This window comes from Anopheles aquasalis, chromosome X, assembly GCF_943734665.1.
Source record: "Anopheles aquasalis chromosome X, idAnoAquaMG_Q_19, whole genome shotgun sequence".
Classification (NCBI taxonomy): Eukaryota; Metazoa; Arthropoda; class Insecta; order Diptera; family Culicidae; genus Anopheles; species Anopheles aquasalis.
The window spans coordinates 1457439-1483237 of record NC_064876.1 but is presented as its reverse complement, the minus strand read 5'-3'; the positions used below and the strand labels follow the sequence as shown (position 1 = coordinate 1483237).

Here is a 25799-nt window from a genome sequence, read left to right as displayed (position 1 = left end):
CCTGGTTTCATTACTCCAGCGCAGCGAATTGTAGCAGCCGATTGGAATTTTCTTCTTCTATTCATATTCAAACCGCCAATCAACACCTCCTATCAACCCTCGGGCACATAAGCGAGAGCAGAGGATCAACCCGTTTGTCATCAATCAAAACCCCCGAATAAAAGCAAGTGGTATCAAAAGATGAAAGAAAAACGCATGTGTATGCTCAACGCTCGTTTATTATGGCTTACAGTAACACTTGCTGTTTCGATAAAGAGAAAATAACTGTTCTATGTGCGTTATTGCGACGCGCAAAGGATGTTGCTATTTATCGAGCAAGCATTGTGGTATAAATACGATAAGCACTCACCGTTGCCCGTGCTTAATCTTTCCTCTTCTTAAGGGTAACTATTCTGGATATTTATTATTGAATTCCTCATAAACTATGGCATCGTGATAACTGTGTTAAATATCTGTCGAATATATATATATATATGTATGATCGAACTATCACCAATTCCAAACTGAATACTGTTTGCATAGTTCTAAAACAAGTAATACGTCGTACAAGGTATGCTGCATCATGCAAGCTGCACGAAGTCTGGTGCATTCCGAAGACAGTGAGGTTGAGCCTTCGACCTTCTTTCACAGCGTGTACATATTGCCAGCGTCGGTACAAAGATTAAATATAGATCGCCTGAACACTCGTCCACGTTAACGGAGTTAATCAGCGCTAACACCTAAAACAGTCTCCAAAAAATAGTATGAACGTCGTTGTTGGCTTGCGTTCCTTAGTTTTTTTTTTTTTTGTTTTTCGTAACTGCCTTTCTTCAGACAAATCTTAAGTGTGCTTAAAAACTACGAGGCACCGATGCTCCCACTTACGAGCATTACTTCTATGAATACAGCGCAACAGCTGCACAAATCACATCGGTAAACACCATTTGGACCAACTACCGGCGCATGTGGTCACGCGGTGACTGTTGCCTACAGTTTGTTTTGGTATCGGGTACGGCCGAAAAGCGTATAATTGTTTTTAAAGCGCCCACCAGAACGAACAACTAGCAAGACATTAATTGACGTTCACAAAGCCCGGTGCGCTGGTATGGCTACATTGAACACCGGTGGCACGGCGAGTGCAACCGATTAAAAAAGGCACAACGTTTTCTCGGTTCGTTGTTTTTTGTTTTTTCTTTTCTTTTGTTTTCGATGCGAGGCATATTTGGTTGACAGTACTGCCCATCGACTTAACGGCTGCTGCGATGGCTTCCGAACTTTTCACACTAATCACTAATCGTTTAAATGTTGTTTTTTTTTTTTTGGAAAGCTTTACCATTAATCGTTTGACAGTGTCTTAATACCTACTGAAAAGAGCTTTGCAACTTGTAGTCAAATCACGCCGTAGATGGGCGAGCGTCGCCGCCACTAGTACATATTGAAGTTCAAATCTTTGATTAGCTGCACGAGAAAGTGTTGCAGCTGATGGTACGAGCGCGAGCGCCAGTAGATGTTGTTGAGAATCTGCTCCTTAGCCAGCCGGATTGACTTCTCGATCGTCGGCAGTCCCAGCTGCTTCGCCTTGTACGCGAACCGATCGAATCGCTCTTTGTGGTGCGGTTTGTTCATCAGCAGCGTGGCCGAGTCGATCATTTTCGACAGCGTCGAAAAGCCATCACCATAGCTGAAAGCGTGAGGGGGGGGGGGAAATAAAGCAAAGCAATGTGGTCAATTATATGGAAGAATTCGCAAAACTTCACAGCACAATTCCTGGCTTACTAGGCATTAATTTCGGCAATGTTCTCGTAGAGAAAGTTGAACGCGATATCGCTGCCAGCGAAATTGGTGGCGACAGCCTGGAACGCGCGTACACCATCCTGCTTCAAAATGCCCGACGCTGGATTGATCGTCATGTTGAGATACCTAAAAGAGGGCAGCGATTGTGAATTTACACGCCACGAGCACATACTGAAACACTCACTTCGACAGTAGCCACGGCTTCACGGTGCACCCGAGCGCGTTGAGAATGATTTCCTTCTCCGACGCACTGTCCGTCTCTTGGTAGCGCTTGAAGGCAAAGTTCCACTCCGGCACACCACCGTCCCGTAGCGAGGTGCAGTAAATTGTCTCCTTCAGGCTGGGCGGTATACGGTTGTCCCGGTAATCGGTCATCCAGCGACGGAACAGCGTTTGCGCCTGTACCGAACACTTGTCGATGCCGTAGTGGCAGGCAAGGTTAACCACGCGCTCCCGGTGTATCATATCCTGGTGGCTATCGTCGGTGCGGTCCTCGAACCCAACCGCATCGAACGCCGGCCGCAACGTCGATCGCATCACTGCCAGCAGCGCCTCGTACGCCGGTTCACGCGACATCATGTGGTTGATGTAGACGAGCGAGCGGGAAAGGGCGGCCCAGGCCGGAATGTCACGGTACTGCTGCGTAACGACCAGTATCAGCGTCAGCGGTATGTCGTACTGTATGTACTCGGCCCGGGCCAGCTGGAACGCATCGTCCACCAGCTGCATGCGGGTGAGCGGTGGCAGCTTGGCGAAGTTGCTCGTCAGTTTCTTCCACGACACGTAGTCGTAGTTGACACGATAGTACCCGGCCCGGTCGGCGTTCGCGTAGAAGTACTCGTCCGACTCGACGTCCACCCGTAGCTGGATGGTGGCATTCTCGTACGGGAACCAGTGCACCTTCAGCGGCTCATGGGTGTGCTGGGACTCCGTCACAATGGTGAGCGGGATGTACCAGCGTGTATCGTCACTGGAATTGCGCGACGGCAGCAGGTAGCGCTGCTGCGAGACGGTAAGCACGGTGCCATTGCGCTCGAACGTGATAACCGGGTAGCCGGGCTGCAGTGTCCACGTTTCCATGATTTGCTTCACGCCCAGCACGGTCGGTAGCGTACCGGCCCGGTGCCCTTCGGCCGTCAGAATGTCCCACAGGTCGTCCTGCATCGCATTATCAAACTGGTACCGCTGCAGGTACTGGTGAATGCCCCGCTTGAACGCCACATCGCCAAGAAAGCTATCCATCATGCGCACGATCGCTGCACCCTTGCTGTACGAGATCGGATCGAAAATTCGCCGAATATCGGACGCGGTGTTGACCGGGAACGAGATCGGGTGGGAGTTCCGGTCCGAGTCCTTCTCGAACGCTTCCTGTAGCTCCTTCTGCACGAACGACTCGAACATGTGCCAGCGTTTTTCGTTCTACAACAACATGGACCGGAAAGGGATGGAATGGAATGGGTTAGCCGAGGTATACAGGGTGAGGCAAAGCAAAAACTGGCACAACACATGTTTAAAACGCCATCAGTCTTTTTCATTTTTGTTTGGATTTTTATTTTGTGTAAAACCAAAAAATGCCGGAAATTTCATAAACTTTCAGAATCAGTTTAGTTTTAATCGATATGTTAATTTTTGGATGAATCTATGGTCTTGAGACGGAAGAAGAAACCATCAGGATAACGAATGGTTTCTCATTCAACAGAAAACCAAGTGCGGAATTTCATTACTTGCGGCCAAGCGAAGCAAGACCTCTGCACGGTCTCAAGACCATAGATTCATCCAAACAGTACCATACCGTAAAAAATGAAACTGTTTCTGAAAGTTTATGAAATTCCCGACATTCTTTGGTTTTACACAAAACAAAATCCAAACAAAAATGAAAAAAGATATCGCGTTTTTTAAATGTGTTGCCCTGTAAAAGGCCAATTGCGCACAACACTCACGACGTTCAAGGCGACGTGACTGATGTAGGTCGCGAAGCCCTCCTTCAGCCACAGATCGTTCCACCAGCGCGGCGTCACCAGGTTGCCGAACCACTGGTGAACGAGCTCGTGCGCCACCACCGATGCCACTGCTTCCTTGTGCTTCGCCGAGGAGCTCCGGTTGTCGTCTTCCGGCACCAGCAGCGCTGATTCTCTGTGGTGGTGGTGAATCCCCAATCGAGTTAAGTTTGAAGCCCAGCTTACCCACCGGCCGTCTCCGTCCCTTACCTGAAGGTGATTAAGCCCCAGTTTTCCATTGCCCGGAATCCAAAGTCCGGCACGGCGACCAGATCGAGCTTGGGCAGATGGTACGGCATCCCGAAGTACGTCTCGAGAAACGGTAGCAACCGCATGGTCAACCGGTGAACATAACTCCCCTGCTGGCGCACCTCATCCCGCGTCCACACGTTCACTATCGGTCGGAAGCCTTCCGAGCGCTGGGCGAGCTGCAGGTTCGACGTAATGAATGCCACCAGATACGTGGACATGCGCGGCGTAATGGCAAAGTCCTCCCGCACGTAATCCGGCGCCCGGCCCACATCGTACTGGTGGCCAATCTGTTCCATGTTCGACAGCGTCATCGCCCGATCGTTCGGGTGCACGATCGAGATCGCGAACGTGGCCTTCATTTCCGGGCTGTCGAAACACGGAAAGGCACGCCGGGCATCGATCGGTGAGAACTGGGTGCTGGCAAACCAGCTCCGACCGCCCGGTTCCTCACTGTCGGGGAAGTAACCACGGTAGAAGCCCTGCAGCGTATCGCTCAGTCGGCTCTCGAACTGCAGCTCGACCGAGAGGTTACCGGGCGCCCCCCTCAGCACCGGTTCAATCACGTACGATAGGTTGTTGACACCGTAGTACGCGTTGAATGTGATCGACTTGGATGAGGCAGGATCGAGCACTGAGAGAGAGAGAGAGAGAGAGAGAGAGAGAGAGAGAGAGAGAGAGAGAAAGGGAGAGCGTGTTTTGCAAAATGAATGGCAAAGAGGCGTGCAGGGATGACTTACCCTCACAGGAGAGGATCCGGATTTCCTTCACATCCAGCACGATCGGCGGTATCTGCTGATTCCGGGGTTTTTCCCAGTTCGGGTTCGGTTTTATGGCGATCGTTACGGTACCGTTGTTCAGCGATCGTTCGATGTTCGGTTCGATGATCAACCTGAAAGCGATGGGAATTGATTGACCAGAAATGTTCTTATGGAAAAAGTCCTGTGCGCATATATTTCGGTTGTGATGCGTTTACATTTCCTACATAGCATAGCTCGCATAATCCCAACATGTGTTTTTATCAATAATGTTTTTTTTTTGTTTCTCAAATTCATCTGTTCTATTATTCTCGATTGGAAATGCCAACACGAGCTACAATGTTCAACCTCGTTCGTACCGCATGGTGGGCGTTCGGGAGGGGTGATTACACAATCCCAATTAGCTGTGTGCGTAGATGTGTAGAGCGCCCCCAAAAAAAAAAACAAAACAGTAGACAGAAATCTCATTTGGCATAGAACATAGTGTGCCGCTGGTTAATCCTTGAACACAGCACGCAAAACCAACTCTTTCGGACCGCTCCAAGGCCCCGGGGCAAGACGGTGCAGTTCTGTTTATTTTCCACAACATGTGGTTCCACCGATGAAATATTTATATTTCTCCGAACCGCAAAACCGTGCAGTGATGGCGGGCGGTGCACAGCGTCAATCCGCGGTGGCCAATACCGCGTGTGTGCCGTTTGTTACACCATAATCGATCAGGCGATTGTTTCTTGCTCATCCGCCCCACTCATCGACTACATCCTGCGGTAATTCGCAATGCCACAATACCATGTAAAGAAGAATCGAACATCCTGACGTAAAAATTTAATGCTAAATCATTAAGCTTTTGCATTGCTGTGTGCATTGCTGTCTCGTTCGTAGTGGTGGCACTTTTTTTTTTTACTACCGAATGATGCTGATTATGCTTGTCACGGTGTGCCCCCCCCCCCCCCCCCCCCCCCGGGTGTTATTGTGCCTTGTGCGTGCGGTACGGAACGTGCGAGTCATCGCGTTGAGTCAGACAGTTAGTGTTTCATGCACACAAACTTGATCTTACTCACCTGTAGTGGATCGGCAACCAGCCGGATGACTGCGAAACCCGACTCCGTTCGGTCTCATCGTCGTCCTCCATCCAATCCGAGTAGTCCGTGTCAGCACCATCGTCCAGCATGGTGGGATGCGGCCGCTGGTGGGCACCCCAGTATTGTTTGGTGTTGAGCCGCGGATCGGACGGAGCACGTGTGGTAAGTTCCAGCAGCCAACAGACCTCACAGTCGGGACTGTGTGAAAAGAAAAAAAAAAAAGAAACGGAAGGTAAATTCACTAATCAGGCCACGTAGAATCGTTCTCCCTGTTTGTTTCATCCGGTTAGGCAACTGATAAAACTTTAAAAATTATAAGTGACGTGCAGCGCACCACCACCACCACCACGGTATCTTATCAGGAACCCAGATACTGTGGCCCACAGCTCTCAGCGGTACGGGGCTGCGAAAAGATATTGGGGGAAGGGATTCGATCGGTTTCGGTGGTGTTGCAGGTGGACTTACCTTGCTTCTGGTTGCCGCAGCAGCAACACCAGCGTTAGCGTCACGGTTGCCAGAAACAGCAGCGCCAACAGGACGCCCAGCACGGCCAGTGCGGTGTTGGAGCAGTAACGGCCACGGGGCTGCTGGTTGATCGTGTACTTTTGCCCATTCTTCGTCTTCATTGGGCCACCTGTGGATGCGGGGAGAGGGAAAGTAAAATACCGCTGGTCAGGGAGTACGAGTGGAGTGCACAGGGCATGAGTGAGAGGACCTGGCTGGAGTGACGGGGTCACACGGGGTCACACGGGTTTGCTGGGCCGCCGTATGCAGATGTGCATTGTTTATGTTGTGACGTAGTGACGCCACGTGGGTGCTTTGCGTGATGAAGGGGGGGGGGGGTGAAGGAAAGAAGGAAGGAAGGATGTTGCATCGGGAAAGTCCTCCCCCCGGAAAGCATTTTTCTGGAGCGGTAGTAAACATTACGAACGAACTGACGCGCGTCCCCCCCTCGCATGCGTATCGACGTTAACACATCGGCATTGGTGTAGCTTGGTGTACGAAAACGGGGGAAAAAATAGCGCACCGGTACCGTGACGATTCGTGGTGATGACATTGCGTGGTTTCGCTACTCGATAAATGGGGGGGGGAGGTGCTTCGGTAATTTCTGGCTAAAAAAAAGGGATAATATTCGATTTTTTGTGACGCAACCATTCAGCATTATTATTCCAAATGAATCGCATATTAAAGTACATCTTTTGAAGAATATTTGGTTCTTTTTTGGGGAAGATTTAATAAAAACTTCACCCATGGCAGTCACATTTAGGCAGCGTAGAAAAGTATCAACAATTTTCACAAAATCTCGACGGCGCTACCTAGTGAAATGTGTACAGATTATGTGTTAAAAATTTCCAAACCGATCGGTTCAGTAGTTTTTACGCTGGGCACCGATTTTGAAAACGTTAATTTTTCGGGGAAACGCTTTTCAAACTGGCGAGCTGCATAAAAAAATCCGTATCTTTGTCAGTTTTGCTTCGATTGATCCAAAAATTTCTATACAACAGTCTTGAAAGGATCAACATTCGGGGGGAAAATGTTTAAAACATGTGCCACAAAACAAAATAAAAAACTAAATACGTGATTAATAAATAAAAACGTGAGCAGAAACCCGACACCATAGGCTTCCGTTTTCTCGCCCCCCCCCGGACCCGATCGATCAGCACTGACTCGCGTGACTAACAATGGCGCCACAACATTCAGCGATTCATCAAAATACGTCACCTCCCTCCGTTAGTTATGTTTATGATATGCTTATGGTGTGCTTCTCCCCCTTCCAGGGTCATCCCATCGGGAAAATCCTCCGATCGGGCACCGCAGGCACGTTCAGCCAATTGGTTGACGAAGTGCATGATGATTCCTGTGCGGCGGTGGGCAATATACGCGGAGGTTGGCGTCTTGCGGCGATCCTGGCACCGGGCAACGTCTTCACACATCCGCGACGACGCATCTGCCCATTGCCCATGGTGGTGTCGTTACACTCATTTAGCATAGCGTAAATATAAATCAATGTTTTATTGCCTACGGCCGGGCCGACGATCGTTCAATTGGTTTCGTCATGCGTCCATCGCTGCTGCTGCTGCTGCTGCTGGAGTTCGCTATCGGTACCGCGTACTTTGTTGGTGTCCAGCGCCCCGCCCCCCTCGCTCCCCCCTCCACACACTCAACACCGATGGATCATTCCATCAACTCGGTGCGCTCGGCGTACGTTCGCCTTCCACGTGCCCGGAACGAATTTAGAACCATTCGTTTCCTCTTGTTTTTTATTTCTCTCTCCCTCTCTTTCTCTTTCTCTCGTCTTTCTTTCTTCCTTTGTTTTGTTTTAGAACTCACCCCATTGACACCGTGGCGCAGTCTGCGTCCGCAGCCCATGGTAAACGTTCTCATTATAGTTCTCGCCGGAGTTATTCCGCCCCCCGACCCCGTTCCAAGTCTCCATGTGGCCGCCAAGCACTTCCAATATCCACAATTCCCGCCATGGGGAGGGTGGAGGCGACGGCACGAGAAGACGGCACGGGGAGAATGTTTTCTTTAAGATCTTGTAAACACCACCGGTACCGGCACCAGCACCGGCCGCGTCATAGTCCGCTGGGTACCAAGGAACGGTCTCCAAGGAATGTTCTTCACAAAAAAAAAAAAAAAACTTGGCTTGGCGCTCGCGCGCACACGTTCGCCGGATGGTGCCGAACGGGAGGAAAAGGGGGACGGGCACTGCTCGATAAAACCTTCGATAAACACACAGCCACCCATCCCACCCACACAGAGACACAGCAATCTCGATAGGTGCTCGCTGATGTCATTTCGGGACCGTGTTCTCGAAACACCTTTGCGCGGGGGGGGGAGGGAGGGAGGGGGAAGGTGTTCGAGATGTGTTCATTAGTGAGGGAGGTGTACGGTCCGTCATATTGCAAACCAGACTTATCACACCCCTGCCCAGCCCAGGCCCTTTACGGTAACGCGTCACGTGGGCATATCCCACGAACTGAACAATCTCCGGCTCCAGGTTCGGCTAGCCACCCCGCGACCGGACTGACCAGCACCGGCGCTGAACTGAAGAGCACGCTACGCTTAACCTGGTTTCACGCGAGCTCGCGAACCACCTCCGACGCTCGCTCGCTCGCTCGCCCGCTCTCGGCCTGGGCCTGGTCTGCTGATTGGAACGCCAAACCCAAACCCCACGGTGGGCGTTTAGGTCGGCGCGGCCGGTGGGGCGTGAACGAACGTAACCGCAACAGCCGATCGGTGCCTCATCCGTGACACCATATCGATGCCGGTATCGATTGACGGTAGGCGGCCGGGAGCGGCAGTGGTGAGAGCTTAAAAGACCGGACCCTCACCCACCCTCCCAGCCTGGTCGGCCCAGCGCCCACCACTTGGCCGCTAATATGGCAGCGTGGCGAGGCGCGCGCGTAATCTGAGACACTCTTCTCTTAGTTCGCCCGTTCGTCAACTCCCGGGTGAGTCCCGGGTGACCGAAACAAAAAAAAAAGGAAAGGAAAGGAAAGGAAAGTACAAGCCTCCCACTGGCGCGCGGGCAGGGGATCCATACCGTAACCTATCATGGCGGAGATAAGGTGTTGAAGCGGACGTTAAGGTGTACGGTCACGGTAGCAACGTTCCGTTTGAAAAAAAAAAACTCCACCAAAACATAACAACCATCTACATTCCGTCAGAAAACAAAAACAAGTATCCGGAATAGTCGGAATTTAATTCGGGCTGGGCAATCGGATCAAGTTGATTGTTTTATCCAACGTTGGTACAACTGTCTTTAATTGTTGTGCAAAGTTTGAGCGGGATTCGTTAACCCGTTTATTTACAGCAGGTTTTTTAAGTAAATCAATTGTTAATTTGTTTTAAGGAACTGTGGACCCCTTTTTTTATCACTTTTTAAGTGTTGATGGCTGTTCGGGTTTTCGGTTTTTTAATGCCAACAAGTTTCGCCACTCGCTCCCCATCCCAACTCGTTGCCAATGAAAGGGTTGACTTTACCGTGAAAGTCACCCTTGTGGCCGCGCACCTTAAGATATTCCGGTGGTGGGTGGTGGGTGGTGGGTTTGGGGGGGTAGACGAAGCCGCATAGCCGAGCTATGTTTCCTGGTCGTGTCTTGGAGATTGTTTTACTTTGTTTTTTTTTTTTTGAGAAGCATCATAAACGTACGGCATTCTGTTTGCTTCCATAAATGCAACTGCACCATTGCAACGGGCAGAAGAAAAAAAAAAGAAAAGAACAAACACCAGGAACCAGTAAACGGTTGCTACGGTGCAACGGTTGCAAGATGGCGATAGTCACACTTCACTTCCTTCTCCTTATCGCGTAGCCATTGCATTCGCTTGCACTGGTTCGGGCTAGAGTGGCCCCATCAAGTGTCACCTCACGGTCAACATGGCACTATCGTAGCGTGTAGTGGCCGCAAAAACAAACCGCGCATCGAATTGGCGAATCGCTTTCTCATCGCGTTTACGCCCCGGCGACCGGTGAGTAAGGCCAACCAGTGAGATAAGGAACACCCCGGGGGCCCTGGGTGTGTTCTCAAAAAGGTGGAAACCGGGAGGTGAAACAGGTGAATCATTAAGACAATATTAGCAGGCCCGGCCCGGGGCCCCGGCTGCTGTTGCGATGCGAATGCAGTAGAGAATGGTTTCCATGGTGGCCACTGGCCAGGTGGTAACACAACAGCTCGCCAGCCAATGAGAGTATCACATCGCGCAGCGTCAGAACATATTTCATTCCCAGCTCAGCATCTCATCCCAAACGGCAGCAGCAACAGCAGCAGCAGCTGTTTGCAGCTGGATGATCCGCTTTCACCTGTTTCCGTTTGTCGATCCTCCCCCGTTTTGCAGGAGCGTGCGCTAGTGATACTGCCACCTTTTATCCCCGGTTCCTAGCCATAGGACCCCTATTGTGAGAGTCTTGTCTCGCAAACAGGGCTGCTGTGCTGCAGCCTTGTTTCCTTTCCTTGCTACTCTCTATTCTATTTTGCGAGTGGCCTTAATTTCCCCCTTGATTTACTCCATTGTTTCTTCGTAAACTAGATAAGATTGTGAGATAAAACACTGACAGTAGGACATTCATAAGGTTCCGCAGATTTTCAAAATTGAAAAAGAGATGCTTTTTGCGATTTTGCCTAAACACACGGCCTTTAAAGATTTGTTCTAAAAAAAGTACCAACAATTTTCACAAAATCTCAACGGGACTACCTGGCAAAGAGTGCACAGATTATGTGTTAAAAATTTCAAATCGATCGGTCCAGTAGTTTTTACGCTGGGCACCGACGTTTGAGAACGTTGGCTTTTGCTGCCTTGTATGAAAAGCGGTTTTTAAAAAATCCGTAACTTCATCTGTTTTTCCTCGATTGATCCAAACAATTTACACAATGTTCTTGAAACACTTACAACTAACCAAATTTAGCCCTTCCCCGGTTACTTGCCTTCGTTAATGTGTCCGGTGGGATCCATGTTTTTGTGATTGTTCTTTGGTGTTTTCGGTCGTTCGGTCGTTCGATCGCTTGCAGTCCTTGCAATCCTTAGACGCACTAGAACTCACATGCGCGTAGCTTCTCGTCTGTAACGATAACGAACAGGTTAGATCAGTATATTACGTTATCAGCAGCAGCAGCAGCAGCAGTAGCTGAAGATGAATAATAAAAAAAAAAAACTGCAACAATGCGAATGCATGGTGAGTCACCCCAGCTGCCGCATCTCCGTCAACCACGCGGTCCACGGCAACGGGAACACCGGGAACGGGGACCTTTTCGTCATGCCATGCCAGCACCCCGGGACAGTTTGATTATGTTGTGGCGTTGTCGACACGCGAGCGCCCAGATAGTAGATTCGATAAAAATACCACAGTTTAGCGCAGCGACAACAAGCCTGCCAAGCTCTCTGTGCTTGTGTGCGTACGTGTGTGTGCTCAGGTGATGGTAGGTGCCGGTGGTGGGGTAAGGGAACGATATGTACGTGTACCGAGAGGTGGATGATAATGAACAACATACGCACAGCACACAGCGATCAAGGGCACAGCAAATAGAAAACCTCTCCCCTCAAAGATAAGCCAGCGTTCCGTTTCGGTTCTTGGGGAAAAAGGTGAGCGGGAATGGGTAAGGTGGTGCGGGGAATGTGGTGTAGTGCGAAATGGTGAGCGGGAGAGGGGCTAGACCGCAAAAGGTATCGTTCGCTTCGTTCCAGCTGCCCCCGGGTGGCCCAGCATAAGGTTTCATCGTCCCGGATCACCACGGATTGTCCCCACTTCCTGTTAAATGCACGCGAGAAGGGCGAAACCTACGCGAAGTACACGCTACGAGGCGGCTCGTTACGCAGTGGAATCTGCGGTGAGAACGGAGACCACTTGTTGATCTTCTTTCGGTCCCCAAGACCCCACAATGCGGCCGGGATCGAGGTCCCGGGACCGGTGTGCACGCACCGCACGCGATTCTCGCATTTCATTCCGTACACTTCGGGAACGCGACAGAGCCAAAACACCAGACCGGTGCCCAACTGTACAGTGCAAAGGATGTGCGATCGGCGCTATCGACCGTTTCGCAGACTCCAGGAATGTTGCCGAACTACGGTTGCGTCATCACGCGTTAACCTTCTTTTTTTTTTTTTCTATGAGCCAGCGCGTGTCCAATGATTCATGGCTTCCCGGAGCGAAATGTGAATGGTTGTGCCACCGGGGAGGTCGCACATTTCGCGTGACCGAACATCGTTTCCGCATCCACCTTGAGTCTGCGAAGACGGGACGGAGAGCGAGAGAGAGAGCCAGACGATGGTTTATCACCGGTTTGCCCTCAATTTGTTCTAGAACGCTAGACAACAACAATAACAGCAACATTCAGACCACCGACTAGACCACCGTGGTCGATTTCCTTTTGGCCAATGCGGCAAATGAAACCCACGTTGAAGGTTCTAGGATGTGCAGCGGTTGGTTGATCAGGTCCACAGTTCTCCCGATGACGATGGCCCCAACCCACACACTAAGTCTACCCTTTGGCGATGAGATCGCGCGCAACCCTTCTATAAGGAGAGGGCAGCCGCATCTCGCACGGCAAGCGTCGATTATTTCGAACATATTTGAAGCATGATGATTACAATAAAAATAACGTTTGCCAAATAACTACCTATACCCATCGGTATATCTTTCTGTTGTTATGGATTATTTTACAGCTTTTAACTTGTAGGTTCGTTGTGCGAATTGTGAATTGAGAATAACTATCAAATCCAAGCTATCCAATAAAATGTCGTTCTTGGTTCTTTGGGGGTGCTTCGGTTATTTCTGGCTAAAAAAAAGGATCATTTTTGATGATTTCTTGTGGCGTAACCATTCATCTTTACTTTTTCATATGAATGGCATATTAAACTACTACCTTTGAAGCATATTTAGTTCTATTTTGAGGAAGATGTAATAAAAACTTCATCCATGGCATCACATTTGAGCAGTCGTGTCTTCGAAAAGATACATTTCACGGTGCCCATCGTAGCGTCGTGATGGGTCATCAGAAAAACACAAAAAAGGTGAGCATTGCCTGAATCACGCATCGAAACGCGTGCCACGTGATTCCCAACCGTTCTGGAGGGATACCGTCGTGATACCGCCGTCCAGGTTCAGGAGGTCAGAGATCTGGAGAGAGTCTGATGTTAAATGCTTCAGCTGCTTGCCCTCTGGACCACTCTCTGGGCAGTCCCTGTTTTCTCCCTGTGGATTGTGCGTGGTGCGTACCCGCGTTGTTGGTGACTCGATTGAGCGTTGAGCAGAGGAGGGTCACCCGGCAACCCGGCATTCTAGCTTACGCACAGCATGTAATTGAATTAGTTTTGTAGTGCCTTACTTGTGTACCGCGGCCGGCAAACCCGGCCCGTCTGGGCGGTCTCGGTGGTCTGGAGTCAATTTCTCTCACTTCACCCACTGGATTGATTGAGGTTGAATTGAGGATCGGATAACGGGGTTGATCGGCAGTATGGTCTCTCGGCTGGCCTTTTTGCCGGCGTGCTACACAATGTCGCGCGCACGCACGCACGCACGCACGCCCGCACTTGCGGACAGTTCACTGCACTGCGCGCGCGAAGATACAAGATAATGCACACACGAAAAAAAAAAAACACCCGTACGCACACCGGAACCCGGGGGCACTGTTTGGTTCCTTCTCGTCCTTCGCTTCGCGCGTGGCTCCAAACGCGCCCGAGGGTGGCCCGCTTTTTGTCTTCTTGGTTTTTATTCCCGCAACACCGCACTCACTCACTCTTTCTCTCTCTCTCTTTCTGTTTTCGGTGCACCAAGTAGCCCACCGATCGATTGAGGCAACACTGGTTGGTGTTGGCCACCTTTTTGGCTAGTGGCGCCACGATAAGAAACCGCGAAGGAACCGTCCAATGTGTTGTACCCTTTAAGGTCAGCACCGAGTGCAGCGTTGAGAGTGCTGAGGGTGGCCTACTTCGGCACTGGGCCCAGCATAACCCTCTGGTTATCAGCCACCACAAAAAAAAAATGCTTCCCGGCGTTGAGGCACTTCACTAAACACTACCTTCGACGACGACGCAGCAGCAGCAGCACCCGTTCAACAAACCGCGAGACCGCGGACAACACGACGACTTGCCAGCCTGACGGTGGTCCAAAAAGTGTCGCCGTTTGTTTGCTCGCCGTCGCGTTTTCCCGCAGCTTCCACACACATTCACTCGCAGCTTCTTACTCGCCCACTGCTTTTTTTCTCTCTCTCTCCTTCGCCCCTTTTCGCCCCCGGATGACGCAGATCGAGCACGCCGTGCCATGCTGGCGAGCTAATTTTCATGCTTCGGGCCATGTTCGTGGTCCGTTCGGTTTCAGGTTCGGCCGGGAGTATATATGAGTGCGTATATGTGAGGGAGAGAGAGAGAGAGAGTGTAGCCGTACATGTTTCTTGATGCTGGCCCTTTACAATACCGCGAGAAAAGGGTGCCCGCGAGAGCGATGAGCTGCGAGGGCGTGCGCGTGCGTGCGCGCGCGAGAGAGATCCCGCTCGGGATCAGAGTGGAGGCGCGGCGTTTTTAAAAATTAAAAAGCAAAAGGGTCAAACAATGCAAACCGCGAATTTTTGGGCTACCCAACTGTAATGCAACCGAAGGGTTGATAGGCACGTAAAAGTTGTTCGTTAAAATATTTATTAGTTTTTAGGTATGACTTTTTTGTGAGCGACTAATGGTGCATGCTTCGTTTTTCGCTTTCGTTCGTGGATAGGTAAAGAATGATGCAGAAAGCCTTTGGTGACAACGATTGGTTAAATAAAAATGTTTACCAGTGGTAAAAAGACTTCCAGGATGGCCGGGAACACGTTGTTGAAGACGAAGAGCGTCCTACGCGACCATCAACGTCAATTGGACAAGGCTCACGATCAACAAATCAAATGTATGGTGTTGGGAAACCGTCGCTAAACAATTAGAGACCTTGCAGATGATTTTGGCATGATCAGATAATTTATCAATTACATTTTGAAAAATGTGTTGGACCTCTAACGTGTCAGAGAGCGTTATCCGTGACTTTCTCGCCTTAAACTCAACTCATATCGTTCCAAAACTGTCACACTCGTCTAATTTAGCACCATGTGACTGCTGGCTATTAAAAAAGCACCTTAAAAGACCGCTCTGAGGACACGCTTTTTGCAGAGATAAAGCCGATTCAAGCTCTGCTGCGAAAAAGGACCTCTGAAGTCGATTTTTTAAAAGTATTTCCAAAACTGGAAAATCCTTTGGCGCAAGTGCATTACAAGGGATGGGGGGGGGATCATTTTGAAGGGAACGAAATTGATTTATAAAACAGGAACTTTCAAAATAAATCGAATACCCCTTTTATTTGATGGAGTATTATAGACGGAATCGTCAAAAGCATCACATGAAATGCTGTGTACACCTTTCTCAAGTTGATGCCACGAGGATGTGTTATTGCACAAATCCTTCCTCAAAAATGCATCCAAATATTCTTGAGAACTGTTAGTTTAATATGACAATCACTTTAAAGAATAACATTAAAAGATTGCTTCACAAAAACTCATCCAAAATGAGCTCTCTTTTGGCTTGAAATTAACCTTAGCCCCCCCTTAAAACGTGGAGATTTAATCGTTCGCGATAGTCTGCTCCAGGGAAGGCTCCAGTGAAAAGTATTTCGCTAGAGGCCATCATCAAATTACTACCTCTTTGGTTTCGTTGCCATAGACCGTGAGATTGACTGGCGTGTTATCAACAAATCACCTCGAAAAATAAATGGCAGGATGTGTTCTGAATGGCGTTGTGGGCTGTTGTTATTTTTTAACGTTTTTAAACTGAGGCAAACTATTCTTCCATGTTCCCATTTAATTCAACGTCGGTTAAATCGTACTTCTTTCTTTTTGTCTTGCACCAAAAAGCTTCGTTCGAAAAACCGTTAGCCCTTTCACGATCACGTGGAGCTACACACGCGAACACCTGCGAACAAGAGGTGCGTTGCTCCATCTGGCCCCCGCCCTAGTGTGGCGGCAGCACTAGCCCGCCTGCCCGCCCGATGAAATCATCCCGTCTAGCCTTGAAGTAAATTGATATTTATAGTACGCTATACACCCAGGACCGATGCGGTTTCGTGGTGCCATGATGCTAGATGCGTGCACACTGCGGATGGCAAAAAACGCATCGCGAACACGCGGACAGACGTCCGGATGTCGCATCGCGGTGCGGGTGCTGCATGCGCCTGCCTGCGCCGGTGCATTCTTGAGCATCATCGCCGGTCACCGCGCGTGGTGTCGCGCATGCTGTGCGCTGTCTGCGTGCTCCGGTCTTCTCCCATTCATTCCCTCCTTTTCTTCTCCTTCTGCTGATCACGCTGTGCCCATGGAAGTGCTAGAGATGACGCGTGATGATCCTCCATCGAGGCGCTGTCTCTCACAGACACAGAGTATTTATTATGAACACCAATAACGATGACGCCAACAATTGAAATGGGAACATGTAGGACGAAGGGGAGGGGTAGGGGGAGGGGGGCGGGTTAGCGCACACATGTGCCACAGTCAAATGATCCTAACATGTACCCAATGCCGTTTAACCACCTATCCGGAATAGATCGTTTTCCAATCGTGTATCGGAGAAATGCTGAAATGCTGCCATTTAGCAACCGCGAGAGGGGGGGGGGGGGGTACAAGCATTCCCCTGGTCAGCATCTATTCTGGTATTGTGTGAGGAATATTACCAAACGATATTGTTGTTTCCGGTGCCGTTTTAAAATGGCGCTTTTGTTAAAATGTTAAAGAACAGCAAACAAACAAATGGCCCACGGTACAGAGGATAATGATGCAATCATCGTAACAAATATTTGCACAAACTTCTCGCAAACTAATTTGCCAAAAATTCTTTAGGGCTTTAGGGTGAGCGCGACGACAGGATGGCGCATGGCGACACTGGCCGCGTGAAGAAACTAGTCATCAAGCACGCGGAGGAGTGCCTTCCGAGCGCGCAAAGCTGCGTAAACATCCGGCGCAAAGCATTAGAGAATCCGATCCGTCTATGGCCCGGAAACACGTAAGCGGCCTTTTCGTCTCCGTCCACCGGCCAGTCGTCAGCATGATGGGCACCGGAGATGCTGCGCTGGCTCGAAATCGCAAGGAGCACCTTAGCACCCCACTCCCAAACGGGACGGCGCCTGGAAATGTACATTAATTAAGCTCTCGCGCCGGCGACAGTCTAATGGATCGCAGACGGGACGTCATTAAGTTCTCAAATTCGATTACAGGCAGTCGAACGGTATCATGTGACAAAATTTAATTATAACACTCCGCCATCATACAGTCGCAGTGATTCACAAAGAAACAATGGTAATTGGGGTCACCGGTGACTCACAATAAAATTGTTTACTTTAACGCTCCGCTGCCTAGCGTTGACACTTTACGCGAATAGGTTATTCGATATTTGTGTTTAATCCACTGGAGTCATAAAATGGCACGTACAATTAATTATGTCAGTCATAAAAAAATGTCACGTACACTTAATAAAATGTTTAATAAATGCAGTTAACATACAACGAGGATGTGACGCAGTAGTGGTGCGATACAAAGGTAGATTGATACGATAGAGATAGGGTTTAATCTTGATTAATTGAATCTCGCATGCTGCATGAAGACAATACACTGCATATTTCTCTATCAATAAACAATAAATGCTAAACATACTGCTCATCCGTCCTCATATATGTTTAAAGAACAAAAAAAACAATAAGCAATTATTTATTTACTGTTAACATCCACCGCGTAGTTTATTTTGCCGTGGCCGTTAGCACCCCGTCGGAGACCCGCGGACCCGAAGGTCCCACGGGAGCGCTGCCTGAGCGGGAGTAGAGATCATCGTCAGCGGACGCACTAACGTCCTGTACACTTATCTACGCATTACAGATCAAACATGCTATCGACTGACTCAGCGAATCCAAGCGATGAGAATATAGATTGAAACATTTAAACAGAGTACCAGGGCAGGAGGAAATGCCTGCTCTCTCTCTCTCTCTCTCTATTGTAGCTATTGTTTTCATTCTATCTTTCTCTTGATAAATACGGTCCCGCCCGTAAGATATCAATAAAAAAAGAGCAATCAATGTATTATTTAGTGATTGACTTTCAGCATCCAATGAGAGCTGGTAACAATTCTATTAACGAAGGGCTCCAGTAATTTCAAGGACAAAACAAGGATCATGTTTGGCGATTTTTTGTGGCGTAACCACTCAATTTTATTTTTCCAATTGTACATCATATTAAACTGCATCTTTTCAAAAATATTCAGTTCTATTTTGAGGAAGATTTAACAAAACCTTCAGCCATGGCATCAAATTTAAGCAGCCGTGTCTTCGAAAAGATACTTTTTCCGGTGCCCATCGTAGCTGCGTGATGGGTCATCACACAAATACAAATTGATGCTCGTTTGAAAGTTTATAAAATTATCCAGGTAGCCCCGTCGAGTGTTTGTTGATAATCCTATTTTTCGATTTTTGGCAGAGTTTTGAAATTGCAAAAGTGTATGCTTTTTGCGATTTTGCTTAAAAGCACGATTTTTGGCGATTTGTTAAAAAAAAGTATCAACAATTTACATGAAATCTTGACGAGAATACCTGGTAAAAAGTGTACAAATTATGTGTTAAAACATTTCAAATCAATCGGTCCATTGGTTTTTACGGTACGATGGGCAGAGACTTTGAAAACGTTAGTTTTGTGAAATTCGCTTCAAAGTAGCGTGCTGCATGGATCCTTGTATGAAAGGCGGATTTTTAAAAATCCATAACTTGGTCAGTTTTGCTTCGATTGCTCCAAAACTTTTACACAATGTTCTTGAAAGGATCAGCATTCAGGGAAAATGTTGAAAATATGTGTCACTATACAAAATTGATTACCGAAGCCCCCGATTAAGTGATTGATATGAGTTCCCCTTTGAAAATGGTTAACTAACATGAACAATGTAGCATTATCACTACCTCTCCAGGAACCAATCTTTACAGTTACGCGGTAACATTTCGAGTTTCGAAAATAAATGGCAATCGTGCTCGAAATCCTGCAACACGAATTTTAATACGAACGCCGCGCTCGCTTATTCGTATCGCTGTTGCTCACTCACCCTAAGCTCATCTGTCGCTTCTATTTTCGCCTTCTCCCAACGGCACTTGGATGGGGTCGAAAATATTGCAAAACTTTAACGAATGCATGGTGATCTTCTTGAAATGAAAAAAAAATCCTTGTACTGTAATTAACCAGGAAAGGAAAGATATTATTAACACAAAATCAAGCACGCTTGAAACGGCGGCGATGCGTCAACGCGGCGCAGCTATGCTTTAAACCCGGCTCGACCCCTCCAGCAAAATTTCCGATGTCCTTCTTATGCTTGACGGCGTGGCCCGAGACCGCAAACTGTGGTTCAGGTATGTGTAGACTGGTAGGACGAAAATTGGTGCCTGCTGCGATCTGGAGCTAATACAGCCGATGGGCGATACTAGTGAATTGTGCGAGAACGTGAGTGTTATTATTGGTCCACTTTATTGAAACCGCTTGCCGAACTGGGGGTGGGGAAAAGGATAATGCCGTGCTAGCTTCGCTATGTGGAATTACCATTAGCACCAAGCGGTTCTGAAGCCTCAGAACGGCGAAAGAACTGTGCGTGTATGGATGCGACTTTCCCGCTTTCATATACACACACTCGATTTTTTTGCCGATCCCTGTGCCTATTGTCGCCTGGTTCCAGGAAAAAGGCAAGTTGAATGATCTATGTACCAATTTACTGTTAAGGGATTGCTGTAATCCTTTTTTTGGAATTATGAATCTCATCCATTTCATTTGTGTTTCGAGCCTTCACTGCTCCGAAGTTTGTCGGTAACGTTTTTATTCGTTTGTTCTTGTTGGGTTCTGATGTGCTGCAACAGTGCATAGCTACAGACTCTAGCACAGAATACATTTTAATAGAAAAATCTACGCTTTGTGGGTAACCCTAACGCGGTAAACCGCGCCTAGAGAATTCCATATTCCTTTCCTTCCATATTCAATTCCTTCTTGACATTAAAAACAGCATAACTCGTTGGCTAAGCAGTTAAAGAACGATAGAGGATTACTTAAGAAATGATTTTATAATAGTGTCTACGAACGAATATGTGTTCTTTTTGAGCAATTCCTTAACAACCAGCGATACCGAAGACACGGAAGGACGAAGGACGAAGTGGCTTGTGAATGCACGCGGCTTTCCCGCGTTCTTGTTGTCATTCGTTTCTTTTTTTTTTGTTTGCTGATCGCTGTAGCTATTGCCAGCCGGTTCTTAGGAAAATTAGACACTCCATAGTTTCCTGTTTAATCATAGAAAATGTCCTCACGCTTCTGTAAGTTGTACTAATTTACCTAGAAACAAATTTTGTTCCAGATGCCGAACAGTATCAAAATGGAGACGCCCGATGATCTCGTACCAATCACATGCAAAGAGGAAGACCTACTGAACGATATCGACATAGATATGGAAGAGCAGTTCAACAAGCAGCAAATAGAGCTGCTTTCGGATACCAGTCACAGCTCACCGGCCAGTGCTCAGCCCCTAACAACAGCGCGGTGTGAAGACATGGAACAGCAGCGCATTGTTTTGTCGCATGCCCTCTCACTGTCACCGAGTGTGTTGAAGCAAAGATCGGACAACAAGCCAGTGGAGTACCGAATCAACCAGGACGTGCTGGTAAAACATGCCGATGGGCGTCTGTATCTCGGCACGGTGATCGGCATAGCCGGCGGGCTGTGTCAGGTGCAGTACGACGACAGCACGGTCCAGTGGATCAACAAAGATGCGTTAAACAAGCTGGACAGTGAGGATGCGGAAGTGAAAGATACGGTTTGCACCATCTGCAATCAGCATAAGAGTGCGGAACGAACCAGAAACTGTTGCATTTGCCTTCGCGGCTTCCATGCCAGCTGTTTGCCGTTTGACGAGCGGTTAATAGTCATACAGTCGGAACCATGGTTCGCCGGATGGCACTGCAAGGAGTGCCATGAGAAGGACACGCTAAGGCAGCGCACGTCCGATTGCTCGGAAGAGAACGATACTCTGAGCGAACGAATCCAGCTACAATCTCGTGCGCCGATTTGGCCCGAAGGGCTTGAGCCGCTCACCGAACGTAGCCAGCTGCCGTACCATTTCGAGCGGCTAAGCTGGGATTCGCTGCATCGTGTTAATACTGCCGGGCAATACTGTTACTGTGGGACCTACGGTCTCTGGACGCGTGAAATGATCATGTGTCGGCGCTGTAAGCAATGGTTCCACAGCCGCTGCATACGAAGCTTACAGTTTCCAGTGTTTCTCGGTGATCCGTTTTATTTTTTCCTGTGCTCAATCTGCAACCATGGGCACGAGTTCGTTCGGCGCGTGGAAATCTCTTGGCGCGACCTGCTCCATCTAGTCCTGTACAACTTAATCATGCGCAACCGTAAACGGTTCTTCAGTGTGGAGAATGCGATCGCTCCGTACATGGAAGAAAACCTGCGTACACTGCAGCTGCCGGATCATGTAAGTTTATGTAGCATACAGTTTCCTGAACAGAAAAGCATTCGTTTCTTCGATGATTTTCTTATGAACAGTTACAACACTATTCCCTTTGGTCGGCAGTAGTGATTATGTTAGGTTAGATTAACGTAATTTTAAATTCTCTAAGTGATTCGCTTTTCCCGTACATAACGTTTAATTATTTATAAAAAGAGATGCGGTCGTTTATTCGCAGATAGAGTGATAGTAATTAATTGAATTAATTATGTGTACAGCTGCTGTAAATTCCTTTCTGTTGTGGTTGTCCCTTTTCTTCATTTATCAATCTGAAAATTTATGCAGAGAGCTTACTTAGACCACCCTAAAAACGGCTGTTAGCGTACTTATTTTAGTGACAATATTTCGTTCCGTTTTCCGTTTCACAGATACTTCGGCTGACTGTACACAATCGTCAGAAGCTAATCATACAAACACTAAGAAGTCACAAAGAAAGCTTTAAGCATTTAAAAAAGATCGATGGTACTACCGTGCGAAGGTTTTGGACGCTAAGATACAGCTTGCCACCGGAGTTAGAGTTATCGGATGTGCCCCAGGATAACATCATAACTGAGCAAAGCCTGAAAGACCTGGGATTGAATGATCGCAGTGTACGCTTTCTTCCTCGCGGGTAAGAGATTCATATTGCACATAGAATATTTACAAAAGGGTGCCTAATTTTTTCACACAAATTTCACTGTTTTAGTTGGATAGAACGAAGCTTAGTGAACGACGTGGAATGTCGTGAATTAATGCAGGGGCTAAAGTATGCTATTGATTCACCGTCCTCAAATGATTTCGTTCGATCGAGCGATACGGACAGTTCGCAAGAGAGCGAATTCAGCTCATCCAGCCCAACGCCAGATCTAGGACAGGAAGTGGAGGGTGCACCGAACGATGTAAAAAAGAGGCGAAACAAAAAATCCAACAAAACGCGCGGCCGGAAGGCGACGTTATTCGGGAGGAATGGTAATCAAACCGTGACTCAGAAAAACGTTCCTATCCAGTTGCCGCCGCTCGATGAGTTGATTCCTTGGCTAGAGAACTTCAGCGGCACGAATAATCCTTTTCACCCTTTGTATAACCAAAAACACACCCATGAGGCTCCTGCGAGCGTGTCTGATGTAACCAAACCGTGCAGTAGCTGTACGCTTCCCCTTCCTTCTGGAGCAAAGAGACGCAAGTGCTATAGGAAACCGGTAAAGTATTAATTAATGTGAGAGAAATTATATTTTGCACTTACCCTAATCGAACGGCGAAACGGCATATTTTTCCAGATTGAATATCATTTGCATCATGATGCTACGAAGAAGGAGACAAGCAAGCCAGACAGAGCCTCCATTGTAACGAGTGCTTACACGTCCACAAAACTAAACAATGACTCAGGTAGTTGTCAGGCAACAGCATTAGTCACTCGGCGGATCGCCCGGTCCCACAAGCACAAGCTCCGTGAAAGGACAACAAAAATCAATTATTCGCTTACGCGCACCTACAAAAGGCGCGAATCGTCAGTAGGTGCAGAGGGGGCAACCACTAAAAACAGTCAACCATTAAAAAGGCGACAGTCAGTATGCGGCAACAATAGCACAATCACAGAGCCCCCGAATTGTAAAACGGTCAAGAGGCGAGTGTCAGTGTGCGCAGATGTGTTAAGAAGCAACCATCAATCCATTCATTCGCACCTGAGCCCGATTTTGGCCGACAGACGATCAAAGGGTGACATTTTGGCTAACGACATCCCAATCCATGAACTAGCCTATTCGCTAACACGCAACAGCAAAAGGTGCCGGTCATCAGTGTTCGAAGAAGACGCAACCAGCAATCTCGATGCCGGGGATTCCCAGGTCAGCAAAAAAAGGCGTCAATCAGTGTGCGAGACTATGAGCAATGATAAAACCGCACAGTCCCTAAAGCCCGAGAAGTACAAAAGGCGGATGTCAGCCTGCGATGAAATGCTAAGACGCAACAGTGAGACGAACGCGTCACAAGTGCTCATCTTCACGCAGGGAAATGTAAAGGCTGAAAGGTTGCATTCAAAACACTTCAATCCAAGCATTGCCAGAACGATCATGATAGGTAAACGAACATTTCCAAACGGAGAAGTCCAACACCTTGTCAGCCAAAAAAGGATGGCATGAGGCTGACGGTTTAAAGGGGAGCGGCATAGTATTCCAGGAATTGGCTTTGCAATTGCTAGTGTGATTAACTGGAGTGCGATTGTATTCTGGTTTAGAGTAGTCAACGAATCACCCCTCACACCTGGTGGTGGAACGAAAGTGTTTATTTAATTTGGTATGCTGTCACATTTTCTCATGTGGCTTTCATACTAATTGCTCAATTAAATAATGCGTTTTTCTCTCCATTTGTAGCATACCGCTTTGTCTGCTCAGCATATTTAAGAACTGTGTGTGCAGACTGAAAAGCAGGAAAAAGAGCTAGAGCCGTTACGAACAATAATGCTGGCGCATTGGCATCGAATGAACACTGTGATTAAACGGAATGCAAATGTTGTTCTGGATAAAAAATAAACACCCATCAGGCAGACGTGCACACTGCCATCGCTGCATTGATTCATTTAACCGATATTTGAATCAAAAGGGGGGAAAAAAACTCTCGTTCAGAACGAAGCTGTTTAAATAATTTGGTAAGATGTTTGATTGTTATTAATCGCAACCGGTTGGGTGCGCTTTTTAGACAATTCCTCTAATGTTTCATTTTTTTTCCATTTTCATTCATTAGAATACTCATTGCGTGCTTGAAATGCGATAGGAGGATGAAGCGAGAAAAAAAACAAAAGCAACCAATGCACGCACGTTGAGAAGCTCGAAAACTCGTGCCCAGTGCAGATTGAAGGTTCAAAATTGAAGAACTAACCGTTTTCGATGTGGAAAATTTGCCGGGGGGGGCGTTTTAGGGGAGTATTTCATGCAGGGCGTGATAACCTGATACGGCTACCAATCTATCGTAAGAGCTCTAAATTTAAGTAATAGAAATGTGGATGGGGATTAGCAAAAAGACACGCGTCATGCAATTGATTCACGCAAGAAGAATCCTGATAATGACATCTCGATTGAAATCCGGATATGGTTCCTATGTTCATTTCACACCATTAGTACAAAATGACTGAGTAGCCCATTTGAACTGGACTTATTTATAAGGATAACCCGCAAAAACATAAAACAAAAACCAATGCGCCAAAGCAGGGAGCGAGCCTGAATCCGGAGGTGGGATAGAGTCGGGTTTTTTTTTTCTTTCTTTCTTTGGAGTATCGCACTTATCACTTGGTCCAACCATGACTGTTCCTACAGCCCACTGCCAACGCGATGTGATACAATGTGATAGTCAGATGCAAACCAAAAACAAGGAAAACCCTAGTACCAATGAACTTAGTTTAAAAGGAAACAGCGAACGGCACGCACGAAGATGTAGCACCACCAAACCCACAGATACAGGGACTTTCGCCAATCACCACAATGTTTTCAAAAGAGGGGAAGAAAAAGAAGAAGGGAAAATGGCTTTCATCTTGGCTTTTGTTTTCTTTTCTTTTTTTCTTTAAGTTTTTCATTTTCATCAAAGCGGTTCATTTTCATTTAGGGCAAGTTTTAGAGGTGTATAAATGTAATTGTTCGAAGGTAATTTGCTTTTTTTCTTCGACTTTTACCTTTACAATTCATCAAAAAGAAGAAAAAAACAAGTGTAGTGATCTCTTATCCTTATGCGGAAAAAAAACGATCAAACGAATTCCTCGACAAACCTATCCTGTTTCGCATATCTGCTCATGGTAAGAGCGCTATTTTCCCCCCCATCAGCATAGTTAGTTTCCGGCCAAACGATTAATTGAATGGAAGGGGTGGGGAAGAAGTATAATGGCAGTATGAAATGAAAGTAATATACTAATAAATGGCACGACGTTCTCAACGGAATGATACACG

General features: G+C 47.7%; 2 protein-coding genes across 3 annotated transcripts; one reads left to right on the top strand and one right to left on the bottom strand.

Annotated features, from left to right (window-relative positions):
- Window positions 1-200: 200 nt before the first annotated feature.
- Window positions 201-14466, bottom strand: LOC126572945 (aminopeptidase N). Its single transcript, XM_050232685.1, has 10 exons — window positions 13683-14466; window positions 11286-11419; window positions 6325-6493; window positions 5839-6057; window positions 4760-4911; window positions 3981-4653; window positions 3714-3906; window positions 1958-3192; window positions 1756-1899; window positions 201-1660 (listed from the first exon to the last, which is right to left on the bottom strand). Exons 2-10 carry the CDS (start codon window positions 11311-11313, stop codon window positions 1405-1407), a joined length of 3069 nt encoding a protein of 1022 aa, XP_050088642.1. The 5' UTR covers window positions 11314-11419; window positions 13683-14466; the 3' UTR covers window positions 201-1404.
- Window positions 14467-19708: 5242 nt separating this feature from the next.
- Window positions 19709-25692, top strand: LOC126572962 (uncharacterized). Of its 2 annotated transcripts, none has more exons than XM_050232709.1 (7): window positions 19709-19832; window positions 20728-21855; window positions 22257-22498; window positions 22574-23066; window positions 23145-24159; window positions 24237-24511; window positions 24607-25692. In XM_050232709.1, the coding sequence occupies exons 1-5, from the start codon at window positions 19803-19805 to the stop codon at window positions 24003-24005; spliced, it is 2754 nt and encodes a 917-aa protein (XP_050088666.1). In that variant the 5' UTR covers window positions 19709-19802; the 3' UTR covers window positions 24006-24159; window positions 24237-24511; window positions 24607-25692. The 2 variants fall into 2 exon arrangements, with proteins under 2 accessions (XP_050088666.1, XP_050088674.1); XM_050232717.1 differs by having other exon boundaries at window positions 19751-19832; window positions 20739-21855.
- Window positions 25693-25799: the final 107 nt, after the last annotated feature.